The 23,114-nt window shown below is 42.9% G+C and overlaps 1 protein-coding gene across 1 annotated transcript in view; it reads right to left on the reverse strand.

The window, feature by feature from the left end:
- Positions 1-23,114, reverse strand: part of LOC124606852 (potassium voltage-gated channel protein Shab) — a 197,081-nt gene that overhangs the window by 93,893 nt on the left and 80,074 nt on the right. The window contains exon 4 of the mRNA XM_047138931.1: positions 20,406-21,249. Coding sequence (XP_046994887.1) covers positions 20,406-21,249 — 844 coding nt within the window. The remainder of the gene's footprint in view (positions 1-20,405; positions 21,250-23,114) is intronic.

Raw genomic sequence — 23,114 nt, forward strand, 5'->3', positions numbered from 1 at the left:
TTAGTGAACGCGATAGTAGAAACTTTTTTAGGTGTTATTAACCAGGACATTTTGCATCGGAGTGTTCATTAGTATGTGAGAAAGCTAACCACAGATGACGTTTCTGGAAACGGGGTTGGGAAAGACGAACAGGGTGGCCACCCTAAAGGTGTAGCCAGTTCAGTGGAATCTGTCCTCCCTACTATTTGTCTGTGCCACCCTCAACCACGAACCAATCTGTGGACTGATGGATTTCGTCAGTATTCTGTGCTTAATTACATTCAGTATTTTAAGAATAGTCATATTTGTAAATTTCCACTTTAATACAATAGGACAAACATGTTGGGTCTATTAACTGTACTTAAGTACCTTTCTTGGGTGAGCTATGACTCAAATTAAGGATTTAGGACTTCTCCTGGGCTGTAAAAGTCTTCGTTGCTAAACATTAGGATGTGATTTCATTGTCAAAATAGGTTGTTTTTTAGACTACATTGAAAGTAAGTTTGTCTCTACGTTTCATTTACGTAAGGATTATCATTTATGTGTTCATGGCCAAATGATGTCACTTAGCAGTGTTAATTCCAGTGAGTTCCACTTTGATGTCTGACATTTGAGAGAAGATGAAACTCAAAGGTTACTAAGTTTATTAATGACTTACCAAGTGCTCTGACCAAATGCTTGGGTGTAACCGAACAACAGGTCCAGCTCGCTGACCAAGTTCCGGTGCATCACTTCTGTTATTGTTTATCGCCGCCCACAATGCACAAGTTAAGGAACTTTATTGATAAGTCGCTCCTGGAAGCGTTTGATAGACCTTCTTCCTTTCCGCATGATTCGCCAATGCTTTTGGTTCTGAAAGGCAATAGGGAAGGTTACAGGCCCGTAGTAGATTGCCGAGCAGTTAACCAGAAGGTAATTTTGGCTCTAGTGCTCTTGCTTGATCTTTGTATGCGTTTTACTTGATATGCTGCAGTGTGCTATTTCCCGGTTTTGAATCTGGATGAAAAGTACCACCAGATACCACTAGCTGAAGAATGTAAGTATCTGTTTGCTTTTTGAACGGTTTGGGACTTGTGTAAGTTCAGCAGAGTCTCCTTTACGCTGCCAACTGTTGCAATAGTCCTATCACATTTGCTACCTTCCATTTTGACCGAACTGAAGTTTTGTTGTCTGTATAATTATCTCGACGATAATGTCGTTTATAACAACACCTTTGGTAACCAACTACGACACTTAGGCTGGTGAAGTGTAAGCGATGTAGGATGAACAGTTAAACATACTAGGTCATTTTACTTTGTGCCGAGATTTCTTTCCTAGATCATCTAGTTCCAACTAATGGTATTAACATTGATAACCAACAGACTAAAGTCATTTATAATTTTCCAGCCTCTTCCCGAGATAAGAAATACTTTCACATTTCATCGGAATGATTAACTTTTTCAGGCAGTTCATTCGTCCACTACCTAGCCCTTAAACTAACTTCATCATAAGGGAGAGCTATTTCAGTGGTCAGGTACACTGCAGTCAGAGTCTGATACGCTGAAGCATGCTCTTAGTAATGCTCCCATGCTAGGCATTCCGAATTTTCATCGTCAGTTTACTCTACAGTCCAATGTCTCCCATTCGTAAGTCGCTGACGTGCTGTTAAGGAATATGATGGAGATTGTCGGTTGCATATGCTTCAACGGCTCTCTAAGCTGAAGTTAAATAGGAGTTGGAAGATTCAGCACTTTTATTAGCTTTGGAGAAATGTAAGTTCTGTTAGGGACATTGACATTTTTTGTAGAAACTGACAATCAGGCGCTAAGCTGCATACTGCCTGCGAGCCGTATTACTGGTAGGATAGCATGTTGGGCAGTTCGTATTTCATCTTTCTGGTTTGTCATAAAGTACATAAAGGATTCTGGCCGATGTGCTGCGCCATATGGTTGGCGGGAATAAAGAACTCACTGAGATAATGTAATCAAATAATAATAATAAACGTAGTGCAGCTGTAGTAACCGAGACACCTTCACTTACTGGGAATTTGGAGGATCAGTGAGAGTGGGATGACACAGTCAAGAGTATTACAGATCAGCTCCATAGTGGGGAGTAAGTACGTGGGTATCATCTTAACAAGGGTCTCCTGTGTTATTGTCCTTACTACGAAATGAAATTAAAGGTTTGTCTCCCAAAGAGTTGTTCCTGGCTGTGCTGTAACATTTTCATCATTCCTTGTATGGGGGACATTTGGATATTTTTTAGACCATAATGAAAATCAAAGAGCACCTAATTTTTATTTAATAAAATTGTCTTTTCTGGACAATGTTTTATGTTTTTAGTAGCCTGACACCTTAACACCCTCGGCTCTGTGCTGAATAAAGTATTTCAACTGCACACGTAAAAAGAATCACATCCTACACCGAAATCTGCAGTTGTGAGCATTTGAAGGGAATTGACACAGCCATTTATTTGCTGAGGAAGCAATAACAACGCTGACTTACTGCGATACAAAGCTATAATCAGTATATGAAATATGTATGGTACCATAATTCTGTGCAAAGAAAGTATCGACTGTGCTCTTCTGCCTATGTTGCCAACTGGACAAGGAATCACAGCCAAGTTTCGCCACGTCGTCTTTCTCAATGTTTACGCTTCTTGCAGTTCAACGGGCGACCGACGACAAGGGGGGATGTTTCAGTGCATACATTGCTATCATAATTACTAACCTGGACACACATATTCTTGCTTGAGTCGACGTTAATCGCGTTTTGCGCTAAATAGCCCAGATGCAGAATTTTAACTTCAGCCAAGAACTTCATACCGTAACGTCAGAATTAATCTCCTAGCCACTCGACACGGATGGCTCAAATGGCTCTGAACACTATGGGACTTAACATCTATGGTCATCAGTCCCCTAGAACTTAGAACTACTTAAACCTAACTAACCTAAGTACATCACACAACACCCAGTCATCACGAGGCAGAGAAAATCCCTGACCCCGCCGGGAATCGAATCCGGGAACTCGGGCGTGGGAAGCGAGAACGCTACCGCACGACCACGAGTGCGGACCGACACGGATTGCCTGCACGAATGTCACATCAGCGTCAATAAATAGGATCGATGTATTGTACATCCAACAAAACGCGAATTTTAGCCTATTGACTTTACTGACCACACAGCTTACGTGCTGAGAAACCACGCCCTTCAGAAAATTTGTAGGGAACAAGATCTGTGTCAGGTCAGCTCCGTCTCTCACAACATGTGACCACAGAACGCGATAGTAAGGCAACGTGTCAATGAAACACATAGCACTCATTACAAACCCCATGGGTATCTCCTACATGTTGAACGCCCATAACACCATATCCATCCATTCCATATCTCCTACATGTGAAAAACAAATTTATTAACTGCGTTAAATATCACGAACGTACTGGGACAAACAAACTAAAAAATTCTGTTTCCTAATTTTGTAGCAATGATAGAAAGATCATACTGAGTTTGCAAACAACATAAGTTATTGGAACTTCCTGGCAGATTAAAACTGTGTGCCGGACCGAGACTCGAACTCGGGACCGAAAGGCAAAGGTCCCGAGTTTGAGTCTCGGTCCAGCACACAGTTTTAATCTACCAGGAAGTTTCATATCAGCGCACACTCCGCAGCAGAGTGAAAAATCTCATTCTGGAAACACCCCTAGGCTGTGGCTAAGCCATGTCTCCGCAATATCCTTTCTTTCCGGAGTGCTAGTTCTGCAAGGTTCGCAGGAGAGCTTCTGTAAAGTTTGGAAGGTAGGAGACGAGGTACTGGCAGAAGTAAAGCTGTGAGGATGGGGCGTGAGTCGTGCTTGGGTAGCTCAGATGGTAGAGCACTAGCCCGCGAAAGGCAAAGGTCCCGAGATCGAATCTCGGTCCGGCACACAGTTTTAATCTGCCAGGAAGTTTCATATCAGCACACACTCCGCTGCAGAGTGAAAATCTCATTCTGGAAACATAACTTATTTGTCGTATGAAAGAAAATAAGATAATTTGACGCGGCTCTCAGATTCGTGGATGTGCAAATTTGCCACAAGGAACTATATTAATTTTCCCATCTTGAGACAGCTGAGTCGGGCTCGAACTCAACTCATAGGCACTTTGTAGGATGACAAAATTGTCTCATACATCTGGAAAGTAGTACCATAACCTACATCACTAACTACTTCCATAAAAATTACACTACAGGAAATGTGATAAATGAAGAACCTTTTTAACTATCATAATAAAGAGCTCGTCTTACAAATTAACAGGCACCCAGAACCGAGATTTACTTGGTCCTTTTTCCAGTTAAAGATTCAAATTTCGCGATCGCAAAAAAGCTACTTGTTTTTTTTTCGGCGAATTTTGCTACAGATATTGGCGTAATACAGGCAGGCAGTCTGGAGACTGTTTTGATGCAGCTTTCGACGCTACTCTATACTGCGTATGCCTTTTCGTCTCAGAATAGCTACAGCAACCTACATCCATTTGACCCTGCTTACTGTATTCAGCTCTTTGTCTCCCTCTGCAGTTTTTACCCCGCACACTTTCCCCCAGTACCAAGTAGACGATAATTTAATGCCTCAGGATGAGTCCTACGCCCTACACCTTCTTCTAATCATGATAGGCTTTAAATTTCTTTCCTCCTCACTCACCCACACTCATTTTCTTCCAGATCAACATCTATCAGGTTTTTCATTCTTCTGTGAGTAACTAATACCAGTATTTTGCAAAACTGACTTGTTAAACTGGTAGTTCGATAATATTCACAGTTGTACGAATGCGTGGTGTCTGTCCGAAGGAACGGACACGACGAATTCATATAACTGATTCGCCTCGATGGACAATGAATCCACCATCTTCTGTGCGGTTCCACATTTACGTTTGGCCTCCAGCGGGAATCTAAAATTAGCGAGCATGGAGGACATGAACGGGGATAGCAGGCAGGTGGCGCTAGGTGGAAATGTGTGTCAGCCGGAGAGCTCTGCACGGTGTTGATGGGAATATTCTCTTTGATATTCCCAAGGTAACAAGGGTAAAATACAGGAAGCGAAAGGCCATCTGCAACTTGTACAGGTACCAGACGGCAGTTATAAGAGTCGAGGACCACGAATGAAAGCAGTGGTTGAAAAGGTAGTGGGGAAGGATTGTAACCCATCCTCGATTTTATACAATCTGTACTTTCAAGAAATTGTAAAGGAAGCCAAATAAAAATTTGGAATAGGAATTAAAGTTCAGGGAGACTAAATAAAAGCTTTGAGATTTTGCCACTGACATTGTAGAGACAGCGTAGGACTTGGAGGACCAGCTGAACAGAATAGACAGCGTCTTGAATGGATTGTATAAGATCAACATCAACAAAAGCAAAAGATGCATAATAGTATATAGACTAATTAGGTGGTGCTGAGGGAGTGAGATTAGGAAACGAGGCACAAAAAGCAGTAGATGAGATTTACTGTTAGGGCAGCAAAATAACTGATGATGGCCAAAGGACAGAGGAAATAAGATGTGGACCGTGAATGGCATCAAAAGCGTTTCTCAAGAAGAGAAATTTGTTAACTTGGAATATGGATTCTAATGTTAGTATGTCTGTTTCTGAAGATATTCGTCTCGAGCGTAGCCATGTATGAAAGTGAAATATCGACGACATACAATTTAGACAAGAAGAGAACTGAGGCTTTTGAAATGTGATGCCGCAGAAGAATGCTGCAGATTATATGCGTATATCGCGTAACTAATGAAGAGGTATTGAACAGAATCGGGGAGAAAAGAAATTTGTGACACAACTTGACTACAAGAAGGGACTGGTTGATAGGACACATAGGGATGTGTGTATGTTTGGGGTAGGAGGGGGGGGGGGGGGGGCTGAAAATCGTAGAGAGAGACAAAGAGATGAATACAGTTAGCAGATTCGGAAGGACGTAGGTTGAAATAGTTATTCGGAGATGAAGAGCCTCGCATCACACAAGTCTTTGGACTTAAGACCACAACAAAACAACAACTGAAACTTTATGAATATCCCTGGTTTAGAGCTAAATAATTCGAGGGACTTATCTACCCTCCGCTTTTACGGATGGGAAAGGTGAAGCTGAAAATTAATCAAATATTTCCTCTGATTAACACCTTCGTTAAATTCTGACACGCACTCTAAATGCTAAGCTGCAACATGTTTAACTCCTATTCTAGGACTGTATCAAATGATTGCGATTCATGGCTGGTATATGACAAATATTTTATACGCAATACAAGGGTCTTACGGCGCTCGTCACCATGGTCAGTCTGCCTTGGCTTTGATAAGGCAGAACGTAACTATCCCAGTGCAGTGATAGAGACAACGAACTAAAGCTACCTTATTTAAACCTTATTAACAACTGTGTTTGGGGAATTAACCCCAGGTTAAAAAACAGAGGGCTGACAAGCTATGTCTCACTTAATAGAGCAATAAAAAAAGCTCTCATCCTCTCGATGACATCTAGGGTATATTTACTTGGCATTTCTTAAGCAAACCACACCATACCCTACCTCCATGAGTTCCAGATTGTTGGCGCAAAATCAGCGTACAATTTGAAAACGACGTAGATATCTAAGATGTGAAGCGTATCTTACAACATAAATAATTCCCCAATTTAACGATCGACCAATAGGAACTTCTGACTGGACCCTCTAGGCTGTCCTGGGTACCTACTATAGAGAGAGGGAGACCACAGGACATGTACTCCTACGATAGGAATTGACAGTTCTAGATTCAGGCATAAGAAATAGCGTTACTCGAGCAAAGAATGACAAAATTCTATCGTTTACGGAAGGGGGCAGTCTGATACGTTTGGAAATGAAATGTGTTTAAAGTTATTTTCAACAGCTTTGATGAATATTCGAAACGTTCAGAGAAAATACTTATGGCAACGACAAATGATAACACTATTCCGAAACGACTTTTCTACCATTCATACCCTCACCAATGAAGAATACATACACTGAAGATCCAAAGAAATTGATACATCTGCCTAACATCACGCAGGGCCCCCGCGACCACGCAGAAGCGTGGCTACAGGACATGGCATGGACTCGACTAATGTCTGAAGTAGTGCTGGAGGGAACTGACACCATGATTCCTGTAGCGCTGTCCATATATCCGTATGAGTACGAGGGGGTGGGGTGGAGATCTCTTCTAAGCAGTATGTTACAAGACACCCTAGATACGCCCAATAATGTTCATGTCCGGAGAGTTTGGTGGCCAGCGGAAGTGTTAAAACTCAGAAGAGTGCTCCTGGAGCCACTCTGTAGCAATTCTGGACTGTGGGGTGTCGCATTGTTCAAATGGTTCCAATGGCTCTGAGCACTATGGGACTTAACTGCTGAGGTCATCAGTCCCCTAGAACTTAGAACTACTTAAACCTAACCAACCTAAGCACATCACACACATCCATGCCCGAGGCAGGATTCGAACCTGCGACAGTAGCGGTCGCGCAGTTCCAGAGTGTAGCGCCTAGAACCGCTCGGCCAAACCGGCCGGCAAGTCGCATTGTCCTGTTGGAATTTACCAAGTCCATCGGAATGCACAATGGGCATGAATGGATGCAGGTGATCAGGCAGGATGCTTACGTACGTGCAACGAGTCAGCAGCGTATCTAGACGTTTCAGGAGTCCAATATCACTCCACCTGCTCACGCCTCACACCATTACAGGGCCTCCACCAGCTTGAACCTGCTGACATGCAGGTTCCATGGATTCATAAGCTTGTGTCCATATCTGGACACGTCCATCCGCTCTATACAATTTGAAACGAGACTCGTCCGACCAGGCAACATGTTTCCAGTCATTAACAGTTCAGTGTCGGTGTCGACGGACCCAGGGGAGGCGTAAAGCTTTGTGTCGTGGCGTCTTCAAGGGTACACGAGTGAGCCTTCGGCACCGAAAGCCCAGATCGATGATGTTTCGTCGAATGGTTCGCTCTCTACCACTTTTTGATGTCCCAGCACTGAAAACTGCGGCAGTTTGAGGAAGGGTTGCGCTTCTGCACGTCGAACGATTCTCTTCAGTCGTCGTTTGGCCCGTTGTTGCAGGATCTTTTTCCCGGCCGAAGCGATGTCGCAGATTTGATTTTTTACCGCATTCCTGATATTCACGGTACAATCGTGAAATGGTTGCACAAGAAAGTCCCCACTTCATCGCCACCTCGCAGATGCTGTGTCCCATCGCTCGTGCGCCGACAATAACATCACGTTCAAACTCACTTAAATCTTGATAACCTGCCATTATAGCAGCAGTAGCCGAGCTAACAAAAGCGGCAGACCCTTACTGTCTTATATAGTAGGCGTTACCGACCGCTGCGTCGTACTCTGCCCGTCAACATGGCTCTGTATTTGAATACGCATGCCTATATTAGTTTATTTCGCGCTTCAGTGTATATTGTAATATATTAAAACTGTACTCCAGATCGGGGCTCGATGCCTGAACCTTTACTTTTCGATGACAAGCGCTCTACCGACACGGTTTGAAATTACCACGATGTTTGAGATCTAAGCACACTCAGCTACAGAGCGAAAATTCGTTCTGGAAGGAATAATTACACCCGACCACCATCATTCCGCATTCCAACTTATACTGTTTGGAAAGAAGCTGTATCAAAAGTTTTCGAGAAGACAACGGCTCTGCTGTATTGATGTATTTTGCAGGCAGCATCGCCACGCACCTTGGAAAATGAGTACCTGAATAATGACGGATCAGGAATTGGGACCAGCATTCGTTTGCCTTCAAACGTCTGATCAAAATTAAGTGATGTAGTAGTTGAAACACTACGTACCTCAGAAAATCAGAGTCAAGTAAACACCGTACAGATTCGATATTGTGACGAATGCCGCATAATAGCCTCGGTAAACCATGTTACCTTATGCAAAGATCATATGCATATCAGGAATCTCTCGCGAGCAACACGGGACACTTTGAAATAGAAACAGTGCCGCACACTATGCAAATGATTAATATCCAACGAGAGCATAGTCAACTTTCCCCAGAAGCGAAGGTCAGCTGCTACCTTTCAACGGAAACCATTTTAGACATTTCATGCTGTCGATATGTTATGTGTGATTTTAGCATGTATTTATGAAACCACCGTTGGCAGATTAAAAATAAATTCGGCCTTAGATGTACTTATGACGGTTCTCTGGGATAGCAGCGTTGCAATGCACGGTCATTCCGTTACCGGTAAGCACTATGACGGCCACAGAAGGGTGAAGACGGCTTCGACATAACGCAAGCGAGTGTGCTCTATGCACATCGAGCAGTCCGTAAGAGATTCACGGAACATCCAAGTAACACCCAGCTTTTACAGACCATAAATCGGTTTTGGCAGAGCACTGTAACGACGTTGGCCACTTTATGCTGTATGAAAATATCGAAACTCTAGCATCAGCTTCATCCTTCTGAGACTCGGTGGTGAATGAAGCAGTGGAAATTAATTTGGTGAAGGAATATTTAATAGAGAGGGCGGCTTCGGTAGATCTCCTATTGATGCAGCGATATCGAAGCATAGATAGAAACCACATGTCTGGTACACACAATGGACTTTGCCACCGGACATGGTCTCGGGCATTAGTGAATACTGTCACCGCTAGTGCAGTGATGCAGCTCTCACGTGTAAAGTAATGGATATGAATGGTGTACCATCAGCTTTCAGTTCATTCCGGAAGATGATCGAAAGGTATGTGGTGGAAATATCATTTGAGTGAATGCAGTTATTGCGGATGCATGCCAGGAATCTAGAGGAACAGTCAGTGCGTCGCAAAAATATGAAGGTGCACTTTATATACATCATATCGTCATTTTTCTAAATCGTGTTGTAAATCTACGTTCGTACGCTCTCGCTTGCAGTGAGTTTCAAAGAGAGATGCAATACTATAGGTTTATTGTGAAATTAATATATTATGAATAAAATCTTTTCGGTTTTCAAGCTGCGTCATTTCAAGTAAAACACTTGAGCTTTCAATAGCTATATCCGCCATCGAAACTTCGAATGTTTTATTCGAAATCACGTGACTTGAAAAGAGAAAAGGTGTTATTCAGGGATGACGCATTAGTAGATTATTTCCACCATGTAATCACTCTGTTACATTTTGGCAATTTTTTAAGAAGTTATCAAATATTTTTCACACAAAATATCTTGTTGGAGGAACATCCGTAGTTAATCATTATAGCAGAGGTTGAAAATATCTCTTCAGTTGTGAGGTTCTTCTTATTTTCCAATACTTACACCGCATCCTGTACTCGTCCATCACGGCGCTCGGGGTCAAAGCACAAAGCTATAACACCTGATGATGGGCATCTAAGAGCCCGAAACAGGTCGTCTTTAAGTAATGAAAAATAAATATAGCCTTTGAACTAAAGCGGTATTTTCAAACTCTGCTGAAATATTTTTCAGTGTTGCTGAAGGGTGCAAAAATGGACGCCTTAGAGACTTTTACACAGCACACAAAGAAACAATGGGGCGAGCGCTACTAAGTACAGAGAAAAGGCTTATCACTGGCGAAAAACATAAGAGATAGTTCAAAAACAGGTGGATTCTTATATTATGTAAACTATTAGATTTACTGTTAAATTAGATAGTAATACTTGGCTTTACATAGATAGTGTGTTTGTACTGTTTTGAACCGCACAAGGTATAAATATTTACATAATAAATGGTGTTGAAATACGACTGATGAGAAAGTTTCTTGTTGGCGACAGCGTGGTGGAAGAGAAAGATCGGTATTTTGTGACAGAAGCAATGAGAAGATTGCCAGAGGCAGAAACTCGCCACTGTGAACGGCCGAGACAGGAGACGGCAGTAGCAGGCAGCTAGCAGCTCGCACCAGCGAGGCCCGGCGGAGAGACGCGAAGCTCTTCCCACCTGACACTACCTCTGCAGGTAATGCAGGTAATGCAGCGCCGCTGCCGTCTTGGAGACTCCGCCAGAATTACGAGGTAAGTCACTTCGTAGATCCTAGACTGCAAGGATCAGGTGGGCACTAGTCTCTAAAGCAGTGGTTCCTAACCTTTCTGAGATCATTACCCTCGAGTGCAATTGCATGTTAGCTAGTATCCATCACCCTCTACTTCCCCCTCCCCTCCACCCTTCGCTCACTCCACCATTGTCAACAATATTACCTAATTTTACTTTATAATGGATAAGATTTTTTTTTATACTTCTTTTTTAAATGACGAAAGATAAATGATATTTAGTTTTTGTGGGTGCTTTTTTAAACTACGAACTAATGCTTCAGTCAGGCAACTGGCACTGCTTATTTCTAACAGCTCTTTTTTTATATACAATGACGACGCAGTTCTCAATGCATCGCTAATTCTACCCACAACTTCTTCCTAGTAAACAAAGCTAACTATCCAGATTGACGGCAGACACTTGTTCCGCTTCCTAGCGACACTTGATTCGTCCACACTTGCGAGTTCCTAACCTATCCCATTTATCTATCCGGGGAGAGGGCATCTAACTTTTAACTTGGAATCAGAAGAACGTGTCATTTCTGGTGATTCATTACATCGTTAAAGGCTAGGTTAAAAAGCAGACTAAAAAGTTCGTGGTCTCATCGGTACTCGATCCCGCAGCCCTCTCCGTTTCCAGGCGTGCACTGTACCAGTTGATCACCAGATTCAACAATCAACTAACTTAAAATGTGTGCACTGCACTGAGGCGTACTGTTTGTACCTCAGTTGATTGGTGTACTCCTTACTTCAGGACTAGCAGAAATTGGAAGACTTCAGGCTGCCAATGCTTTGTGCGTAAGCAATGTCGCTAATAATAATAATAATACAATTTAGGCTGTACAGTAGTGTAGTAGCCATTACATGATTGCTGTTGTGTTTTGATGCGAATTAGTCGTTTATTGTTGCGAAGTGAAGAATGAAACTTTATAGAGTCGCGATTTACATATCACAAGCGTTAGCGAATGTTACAACTCCTTCCACTATGACACCATCGAAGGAGCGCAAATACAATTCGTCGTGTGACTCGACTGGAGAGTGGAAAAAGGCAGAGTTGATATTCTACATTAACTGTACCTAAAGATGGAATTGTACTATCCACTTTGGCGCATCGAAAGGCAACTAATGTTGTCACAATACTGTTCCACACTATCCAGCGGCAGTTACAACACGTCGGTATTTTGTGTATATTCTGCGGAAGTGTTTACGGCTGCTCGTGAAGGGACAGCGACACAAGCACAGTATATCCGTCGGTGGCTGTTTTTGATAGTCAAGACGATGGACGACTTTTAACTGTAGTCATGTTTCATGCTAGTGGGCTACTTGGCTATCTCGACCGCATCTCGTCTCTTGCTTTCGTAGGTAAGTGTCTGCCTAGCTACCACGAACTGATTATTTCCTTTGTTCACTTCCGTGACCTGTAATGCGGGTTTGTGCTGTCGTCATATCCATATATTCGTACTCTTCAATCTGTGTTCTGATAGGGCACCCAGTCTCCCACACGTAAACTACTCCACTCTTGCAGGGGACCTCATAAGCTTGCGGTGGGTGCAACGTATCGGCCTCATCTTTGATGGTATTCAGCAGGTGTCTGATTTTGTTGTTATCCCTATAGATTGCTTTAATATTGACTCAGCGAAAAAGTTTTCGCACTGTGGTATATATTTGTAGCTTTGTTGTTCGCCCGCTGTTCTTGTTTGTGGTCATACTTCGGTTAATTGCTTCTCCGCTGTAGCCGTTACCTATGAAGGTGATACGTAGCTCTATCAGTTTTGACTTTACATCCTCAGCATCACAAATTTTGAGAGAAGGTTTGGTCAGTGTGTGTAATGAGGAGCTCTTGTGCAGCGTGTTGTGGTGCGGCATTCGGAAGTGTACCATATGGCGACTATTACTTATATATTTCCACCGTAAACTGCCTGCTTTTGAGCCAGGCGTAAATATGCTGGTGGGATTTACAAAGTACTATTTACCCTTGCGGCCAGATTACCAAAGTATCATTAAAACAGCTAACCCAGCACTTTTGTTTCAGGTGTGCGGAACGACGTACGATCTTCCAAAAACTTCCATGAAGGAGTCACCTGCTAATGGTGAAAGGAGGTATCTCGTTTCTACTCCTTCCGTCTGCTCTTGAAACTTTCATTTCTACTTGACAGAAACTGGTCGTCAAACACCGAGTCACGAGGTCGTGTATGTCTGGGGCACGTAGCTCTTCTAAAAGTTTCACCGCCTCTTCCTCAGCAACATTGGTGAACGGCTACGTCGCGTCAAAACTATTCATGCGGTCGTGGGCGAGATGGATATTTGCTTAAAAACTGTGATGAAATGGGCTGAATCCTTTAGACATGATGGTGTATTGCTCACCAAGTACCGCAACGTTTTAATTAGGTGTTTCGCCAAGCTGTACGTTTGCCATTTAATCCCGTTTACCTCTAATCTTAGCCGACATGCTTCTTATTTGCTGCACCTAATATGTCATGGGTGCAGTTGGAACTTGAGAGGTTGGCCTACTGGCTGTGTCAGACTCAATATTAACTTCCTTAAGCAATGCTTGTATCTGCATGATAATCTCTGCTGAAGGGTCTTGCTTACATTCCTTATTCATGACGTCGTTCCAGTCATAACGTCAACGATTTAGCTGTTGACGTTTTGTCCAAGGAACTCAAATTAGAACATCAATCAATTTGTTGAAGCTTCGCTACTACGTCTGCCCAAGCTGAAACCGAGAAGGGGAGCCAAGAATTAGTGAGGGTTCGACCAGCACTAAGCTACCGAAACGTAATGTATACAAGGAAGAACATGAGCGATTGTTGCATAATGGAGAAACAATTGGGACATCATGTTATTCCAGCAGACAAGGGCGCATGTTTATGGACGCGATGGATACAAGTGTGTTTCTTTAAAACCTCCACGTGGAGATCAGGTGCTATTGTTGAAAGACTAGATGGCGCTGTTTTGACGTCCATTTTTCCTTTTCACATGGAAAAATAACTTGGCCTTGCAGATGCAAGGCGTAGGCTACTTAGGGACTCTATGTGTAAAGATAGTAAAAAAAGATCCTGCAACTAGATCATCAGAAGGACGCAAGCTTTGCTTAGGGAGACGAGATTTGGTTTTGACACAGCCACGTAGTGCAATTCCCCAAGTCTCAACTGCCTCCTGAATATAGCGGCTACCGAAGACGCCTGTCCACTAAAGAAGAAAGGTTAGGGTTTAACGTCCCATCGTTGACAGGTGCTTCAGGGGTGGGGTACAAGGTCGGATTAGGGAAGGGTAAGAAAGGAAGTCTCCTTCCCCTTCCCAGTTTTCGGCTTAAGCGATTTAGGAAAACCACAGAAATCGTAAGCCTGGACGGCCAGATGGGGGTTTCAAATCTGGTCTCTCCAGTACTAGGTAGTCTCGTGTCTTACCACTGCACCAACTTACCCGATGACTATCAACAAAGACCTATAGTAAATGGAATTAATTCGCGAACATACAACATGGCGAAGCACCTAAAATGAAATCTGCGGTACCTGGAGATCAGCACACCAGGGAACCCGAAGCATTCAGTCCACATCCTAATACTTTAAAACAACAGGTCATTAGGTCCATGGGCTGCGTGAATAGTTTTGACGTGAAGCCGCTTTTCACCACTGTCGTACGGTAAACATTTTAGAAAAGCGAATCGCTGGCGACATATGTGATCTCGTGCTGCATTATCTGACGGCCAAATTATTTTCCCTTGTGAAAAGGAAAAATTGATGTCATGGCAATGTCATCTAGCCTTTCAACAACAGCAACTAAACTCCACATGGATGTTTTAAAGAATCACGCTTTTTCCACACTGATGAAACCAAAATACTTTCGTCATTTGACCACCTGAGGAAACAGAGCTCTGCATATTCAACTGGCATCTCGATACATACCACCGAAGAACACAGTTTTGGTGAAACAGCAAACAACGGCGTGCTACTATTTCTCGACGTGGAAGTTTGCGAGTCTCCAGACAGATCACGCGGACCCACGGTCTACATGAAGCGCAGCAGCAGCAGGTATCTCTACGTTAAGTGTCGCCACAGTCCACAGTAGAACAGTTCTTTATTATGCACTCTGACCAGATGGCTAACTGAATCTGCGACGCTGGTAACGCCAATTCGGAGCTTGGGAGGACACCATGGCTGCGCCTCTTTTGTGAGGAGAGCAAATATAGCCTCTGTGAGGTGCGACAGCGTGTGGGTAAATCTCTCTGATTACAACAATCAGATTTGATGTTGCTCGATTTGGGCGCGCAGCGTGGGAGTCAGTTGTGATCGTCGTTCAGAGTCGACTGGTCGTTAAGATAAAGCCGCCGTAGTATGCCTTTGGTGGCGTACCTGAATAATGTATAACGATGGACCGAGTGTAGGGAACGTCGTCCCAGAATGAATCATTTCAGAAGGCAAGGTGTTATTAGAATCTCGTGGCATGATTTCGTTATTGTGATTTCAAAACTGTCATCTACAATGATGTTATTAAATCACTAGTTGCATCTTAGTCTGCTGTACTTTCTGAACATCATTAACTGATAGTTAAATGTTATTAATTAGTCAACAGAAAATGGTTCAAATGGCTCTGAGCACTATGGGACTTAACATCTGTGGTCATGAGTCCCCTAGACTTAGAACTACTTAAACCTAACTAACCTAAGGACAGCACACACATCCATGCCCGAGGCAGGATTCGAATCTGCGACCGTAGCGGTCACGCGGTTCCAGACTGTAGCGCCTAGAACCGCACGGCCACACCGACCGGCAATTAGTCAACAAGTCGTCGTTAAGGAAAGAGAGGTGTTATTATCAATTACTTGAGGCAAATATGGGGGAATGCGAGCTCTAACGAAATGCAGATGTTGTGTCCCACCTTCAAAACTAACCTTACAGTGATGAAACCATTAACAAAATCACGTCCGCTAAGAACAACAAGGACGAAACGAACAGGTAGAATATCCATGGATTGCTCTTCTACAATGCATGCAGGGAAGCAGCGACAGTCTGGAGAAAAAAATTAGAGACCTGCTGAGGACTACCAATGATGCCGCCGATACGCTTCACACACCGACTGAGTAGTAGTTTACATCGGAGGGACGAGGTGACCTATCAGAACAGTGCTTAAAGAGTGCGAGCGTAATATGTGGATAGCAGAACATCATGTGTCAACGGTGACAACTATCCGAAATGACTGTGGGTAACACGTATAGATGGAAGAGGCATGAGTAGTGCTACCTGCACAATATGAAGGACAATGATGATTACGCGCTTCCGTCCTCTTGGCTGCTAGCATTTGCTACTGTACGAATAAACAGCGCTTGCGAAACTACACAGCGTCACAGAAGGTACAAACGGAGCGATCAGTCGTAACCGCCACTGTGTAGCACAGAAGCAGCTCTACGTTTGAAACGCAGATACCTATTGTACACCAATCTAAACCAATAGAACTTAGTATTTAAGAATGAATGAATAACTGCGCCTCTTCGTTTCATTACCTATGTCAGATCATATGATGAACTTCGTTTACTCTCCTTTTAAGGAAATTTAGGGGCAAAAGTGAAGGAAGTGTAACAGTGTTAATGTTGAACTGGCCCAGAAGTATTACATACCGAGACGAAGGTCACTTGCAACAGTGGTCAACACATTACATCATTTTACAACATAAGTCGATCAGCATCTTGAAAGAATATGGTATAACAGTGAATTATCATAACGAAAACCGGAAGCGAAAACTAAGAACTAAACTCTGCTGTTGTACCGTTACTGATAATCGTGAAGTCTGGCTTACTGTGAAGAAATTAATTCTTTTATTAGTTTATTATTATCACTATTTCTTGCAGGTTTAGGAGCCATTCCACATCGAAGAGCTACTAGAAGAATTTGTAAGTGAATGTGTTTGTCACTGTTAGTTTTATCGTATTTATTATAAGAAGTGATACACCCTAATCTTTCACCAGTCAGCTGTTGGCTCTAGTGTGGTAGTGTGGGTATGTAATTGCACGTTATCGAACACAAGGAATTTCCTTCGTTTAGGATTGTGAAGGACCTCATAGACACTAAGTATTTAAGCCAGAAGAATATTTCTTAAAAAAAAAACAACAAAAAAACTAAAAGTAAAATTCCGCCACCGGCATGACGTTGTGCACTCTGCGGCGGCTTTGCCCAAATTCAGTTACTCGATGGTTGCACTGAGCGCCAAAGAGTCTTCTAGAGACACGTGCGGAAGAGGGGACTTCCCTGCGGTATTTCTTTAGTGTTTCCTGTAATATTCGTCTGATTTCGGGGAAGGGCGATAAAGACTTTGCAAGTACTTAGCATCTTTATAATGCGAGATCCTTATTAGGATCTACAAAGCACAACATGCGATTGCGTGAAGCTGGTATATACAGCATCCCTTCTCCCTGTGACATGGTATAAACGTGAGTGATGAGGTCATGAAGTAAACGACCGTGATGAGAATTGCATAACGTACAAGGGAATGTTTTGGTCAGAATTTTGTATCTGAATGATTTCGTTCGTGGTGGAGTTCGTGAACTTGTTCTTTTGTATGTGGAAGACAAATGGATAACAGTAAATAAGTGAATTCTGATGTTTGGGTTGCGTACTCATCCTCGTTTTACCTGGTAATTTACTCGCCACCTCAGCTGCTGTGAAGAAAATGCTTTAATTGAATATAAATAGTGAAAAGTATCTGGGATCTTTTGGAACACTTTGGTATGTACACATATGTCTCCTATGTGTCGGTGAAAACTGAACACAGATCAAGCATGAAAACAAGAAGAAGGTGTACTGGACTGTGAGAAAAGAAGAAAAATAGAAACAATGAACGGTCCACCCTCCAGATGTGCAACATAAAGCGAGTTTGAGTAGCCATGCAGTCGTGATTGTGTGGTCACGGTGTTGGACCCCGAGAGAGAGACCCGTCTTCAATCCTCCCTCGTGCACCCCTCCCCCTTTTCGTTTTTCACAGAATTATGGAGTGACCGTCCGGTCTGTTCGCTGTATTCAAATTTATTTATGTGTCATGGTGCAACGTCCATTTGCAACAGCTAGGTGTAAGGAAAGGACCTCCAGACGTACGTATCTTCTGTTTGTTCTACACAAGTACCACATGTTACGATTCTTGTGTTTCGTTTCGGAAGTTTTGACTCTTGATTCCTTTCTTGTAACCTAGTTCACACTCATTTATTTGTTGTTTCCATTTCTGTGAGAGGTCTGTGCTGCATGTCGTCAGCTTTCACTATTCGTCATATTTACTTGCGACGGTAACATGACCTTGCCACATGATTCGTATTCTATAACCAATGTATAGAATGGCAATGGCCAAGACTACAGAAGGAGAACGGACACATCAAAGACCGGACGGAAAATCCATAATTTTGCGAGAAAAATAAGGGGGGCACGAAGGGGCTTTGAACGCGGACCTCCCGCTTTGCAGCCCAACACGGAAACCACGCAGCTACGACGTCGTGGTTCTTGCAGTTCTCTCGATGTTACACATCTTGAGAGTGGACCGTTCACTGTTTTTATTTTGTTCCTTTTTTCACAGTTTAGTACACCTTCTTTCTGTTTTCATGCTTGATGTGTGTTTAGTTTTAAACGGACTATCCACTGGGCGTTTAACTATTAAATCCGACGGGGTGCGAGAAGTGGGTGGGATGGGGAGTTTCCCTTCTAAGTCGATCCAAACTTAATCAGACCTATACACAACTAATTGTAAGAAACACATTGCAGTGAAGAATTCTCCTCAACAAATACAGCACTGTGTACCGTGCTTAATTTAATAATAAGGCAACATTTTTTAAGAATATTTAGTGCTGTAGTGTGACCACAAACAACAGTTAACACACTTACAAACTTAAAAAGTTCACTTTTGGCTGGAATCTACTGTGAATTTGTGTTATATAGGGGCAAATCGCTTAAGACATAAGATTCCACATGTTTCGTGAATGGTTCGAGATATCGAAACGACGTCAACGGCGAACGAGGGTACGCAGAACGACACGTAATTTTGTTGTTTGTTTTTCTCTCTTAGCTCTTATCATCCTGGATATAAGACAAATACAGCATTTTTAAATGAAAGAAACTAGTTGCACTAGAAATCTTTTGAAAAGACGAAAACTGTGATATACCGTTGGCGTTGAAACGTTTTGCACAAATATCCGAAAAGTGTACTAAAACTGAAAGGCAAGGCGGCCGAAACGCCACCAAGTGTCGTCCTCGTGCTAGGCTCCGCCGTTGTATAAAGCCTTTCAAATGTTTACAAAAGCTGCTCACTGAAACATGAGGGCGTTAAAACATCTGAAGTAGCTTTCATCAGCCTCTTCTGTTACGGTAGAAGTTGCCAGATAACACCATTTACAAAAATTGCAGTTGACCCTGTATCGATTCGTTCAAAGTTGGACCAAGAGAAAATACATTTTATCTTAATAGTTTTTCTTACTTGGTGGTGTTTACACAGTAAAAGACTTACATTCCAATTTTAGCATTTTCTCGGACACTTTTGCTGTGTGTCATTAAAGGCGGTATTTCACCGCACTGATCTTCTCAGGAACTTTAGAATGCTGTTAAAAGAAATACATCGGTGTGTTAAAAAGATATACATGTATGAATATTTCCGTCGATAAAAGAGTTAAGAGGATTAAACACACAAGAAAATTACTTGCCCCTCTGCGTCCTATCATATGCCGAAAGACTTGGGTCGACATCTTGAACTGTTCAAGAAGTATTAGGCTGTTACATCTTATACTACTCACCGTCTATAACGAAAACGTGTTGAAGGTGTACAATAATTTTTTAAACATATCGTTTGCGAACAAAAAATATGGGTAATGTTATTCATGTATTCTAGCATTACTTATTGGTAGAATAGTTCCCTATTTAAGGCTGTATAACAAGTACATTCTTTTCGTTCTGCTGATTTATGTTTATTTCTAACTAGTTTTGGGGCTAATTGACAATATTAAAAAACATGTTTAGTATACAATATGAATGAAAAGTGCTCAGTTTCACAGTTTCTCAGCTAGTGTTAAGACATCACATGCTTCAGCATTATAAAGAAATAACTTGTAATACTATAATATTGTGTAGTATAACTGCTTAGTATGGTTAATATTGTCCATTGCGTGAAGTGTAATTTCAACGTCAAAAAACAAGTTTGTGGCACAACATTCTAAGCAAGTGAATTATTTCTTGCTTGTAATGTTTGGTTACCAAAGAACTAGTGTCCCTCGCAGACACTAGTCAGTCATCTCCTGAAGATTGTTCAATAGCCCGAGAACTGGTTAGAAATATCAAAAATCAGTAGAACAAAAACAGTGTACTTGTTATTCAGCCTTAGATATGGGTAAACATTTTTACGACTGGGAATCAGCATTAGTACTGGTGTGAAAATTTCGACACGTGACGAGTGCGTTCGCCAGCGAGTGCAGCCGCCCGCTACTCACCCGTGTCCACGATGACGTCGATGAGGTCCATGCTCTTGGCGAAGGCGTCGCGCAGGTTGATGTGGTGGAAGGAGACGATGCTGCCCTCTCGCTTGGCCCTCTCGAGCGCCTCCCGCCGCTTCAGGGCCTTCTCGCGCCGCATCTGGTTCTTGTAGAACTCGGCGAAGTTGTTGACAATGATGGGAATGGGCAACGCGATCACCAGTACCCCACAAATGCAACAGACACTTCCTATCACTTTCCCGAGCGGGGTGGTGGGGTAGATGTCGCCGTAGCCCACGGTCGTCATTGTGATGCCCGCCCACCAGAAAGTTTCGGGAATGCTGATGAATTTGGTGCCGGGCTCCTCTTTCTCGGCGAAGTACGCCAGACTGGAGAATATGAGGACGCCCATGGCGAGGAAGAGCATAAGCAGGCCCAGCTCCTTGTACGAGTTGCGGAGCGTGAAGCCGAGGCTCTGGAGCCCCGTCGAGTGGCGCGCCAGCTTGAGGATGCGCAAGATGCGCATGATCCTGAAGATTTGGACCACGCGGCGCACGTCTTGGAACTGGTCGTTCGCGTTCTTATTGGTCTCGAGCAGGAAGAGGGAAACGAAATACGGGAGGATAGCGAGCAGGTCTATGATGTTGAGACCGCCCTTGAAAAATTTCCACTTGTTTGGGGACGCGCTAAAGCGTAGCACGTACTCCAGGGTGAACCACGTGATGCAGACAGCTTCGACCATCGCGAGCTGCGGATTGTCGAAGTTGCCCTTCTCGTCATTGTGCTGCAGACTGGGGATGGTGTTGAGAGTCAGCGCGATCGTAGACAGCACTATGAACAGGATCGAGATGACGGCTATCACCTGCAAACGTCACGGCCGTGTTCCAGAAATCTGCTCTGTAGCCATGCCGAGGGCATTTGATGAATGCATCAGCAGGAATTTGTGTGCCAGCGGCAGTTATTTGCGTCCAGGCATCATCTGTTCGTGAAACTCAGGCATTGAGGAGAATGCCACTTTCTGTCGTGAAACACCTTGCCGGTATTTTGAATGACTGGTATTTAATTCCTTAAGATTTGTGTTTTAATGTCACTTACGCCTTGGTTCATCAAATCGTACGGAGAGGTTTTATGAAGTAGTCCACGTTAGGTGGTCCTGTGGCAAAATGTATGATTTGGATCTCTTGTTCCTTCTTATTTACGTTCCGTTCTGGCATTATTTAAGAATTTCTGCCAGAACACAAGAATTGTATATCACAGCACCAGACTTCTAAAGGCAGTAAACTTCCGCCTGTTCGTTACCCACAACACACATTCCTTTTCACAGATATTCTTATTAATGGAAGACAAATGAACGACTAAATGTTTAAAAACTGATCTCCATAATTCTGCGGTAGTCCACGATCTCTATTAATTGTACAATATGTGATATCCAGGTAGCTTAGTTAACTCTTATGAGGCCACGAAAACATCAATACGTCATGAAAATTGAATAATTCTTGTAAGAGCAAAAATTCGCTTTATATCACAGTGAAAACTCAGATACGTTGCATGATGCTGTTATTATACAATAAGCGAAAGAGGCAACTGCAACAGAACGTAGACATTTCTCTGTTAATCAGTCTCAAAAATTTATGACTGCACCAACTCTAGTTTAAAACTAAAATACGTCTTTCCTTTTCTTGTGATTTTCTTAATGTTTGTTAACAAGTCTTGTATACATTGCTCATTCTGACAACACTTTAAATAGGTCTCATTTTGTAAAGTAGCTCCAAATTTTACCGCTTTAAGTACACTGGTGTCCAAATTTAAAGCAAAAAACCGCTCCTTCCCCATCCTGTTTCTAAATCACGATATAATCATACTGGACCTATTGTATCGAGGCAAACAGTGTAGAGAAGGCTTCGAAAGAGTTGAAGAGTGGCCTTTTTTTTCGGAGAACTGCTGTATGTGTACCTCTACGAGTCTTCACAGAAGAGAACGTCTAGAGTGGAGTCATCAACATACCACCTAGACCGTCGAAGTGTGAGCCAATGTTCTTTTCACAGACGTGTCATGATTTTGTCCGGAGAGTGATTCTATACGGATTTACATCTGAAGGGAACGTGGAACACGATTTCGAGCCCCGAACAATGTGGAAAGAGACCGATATCGAGGAGGACAGCTAAAGTCTTGGGCAGGGATTATGTTGAACACTCGAACATCTCTTCATGAAATTGTACAAGTGAATCGACAAGATTTAACTGCCGTCACGTACCGTGACGAGGTCTTGGGACCTCATGTACAATTGTTGCGAGGTGTTGTGCACCGAAACTGCATACTGATGGACGATAATGTACGAGTGGTGGATGTTTTCTTGGAGCGGAAATCCTACACGCATGGCGTGGCCTGTTCGGTCTTCCGATCTGAATCCCCTAGAGCATGTCTGGGATGCACTAGCCAGACGCGCTGCATCACGTCAGTATCGACCAACCACACTCCAAGACTTGCGAGCAGCTCCACAGGAAGAATGGATGTTATTGCCTCAACATGTCATTGATGACGTTATTCATAGCGTACTCCGTCGTTGTCAGGCGTCTGTTCTCCATGTTGCAGTTTTATACGTTATGCATTTTTTACATTGTTTCTACTTTGCTATCGCCTTTTATACTGTTTTCTGGCAAAATAAACACAACCTTGCAAAATTTCCGTTTGTTGCTTTAATTTTGGGCACAAATTACGTTCAGTTTA

This window comes from Schistocerca americana, chromosome 3 (assembly GCF_021461395.2).
Source record: "Schistocerca americana isolate TAMUIC-IGC-003095 chromosome 3, iqSchAmer2.1, whole genome shotgun sequence".
NCBI classification, from domain to species: domain Eukaryota; kingdom Metazoa; phylum Arthropoda; class Insecta; order Orthoptera; family Acrididae; genus Schistocerca; species Schistocerca americana.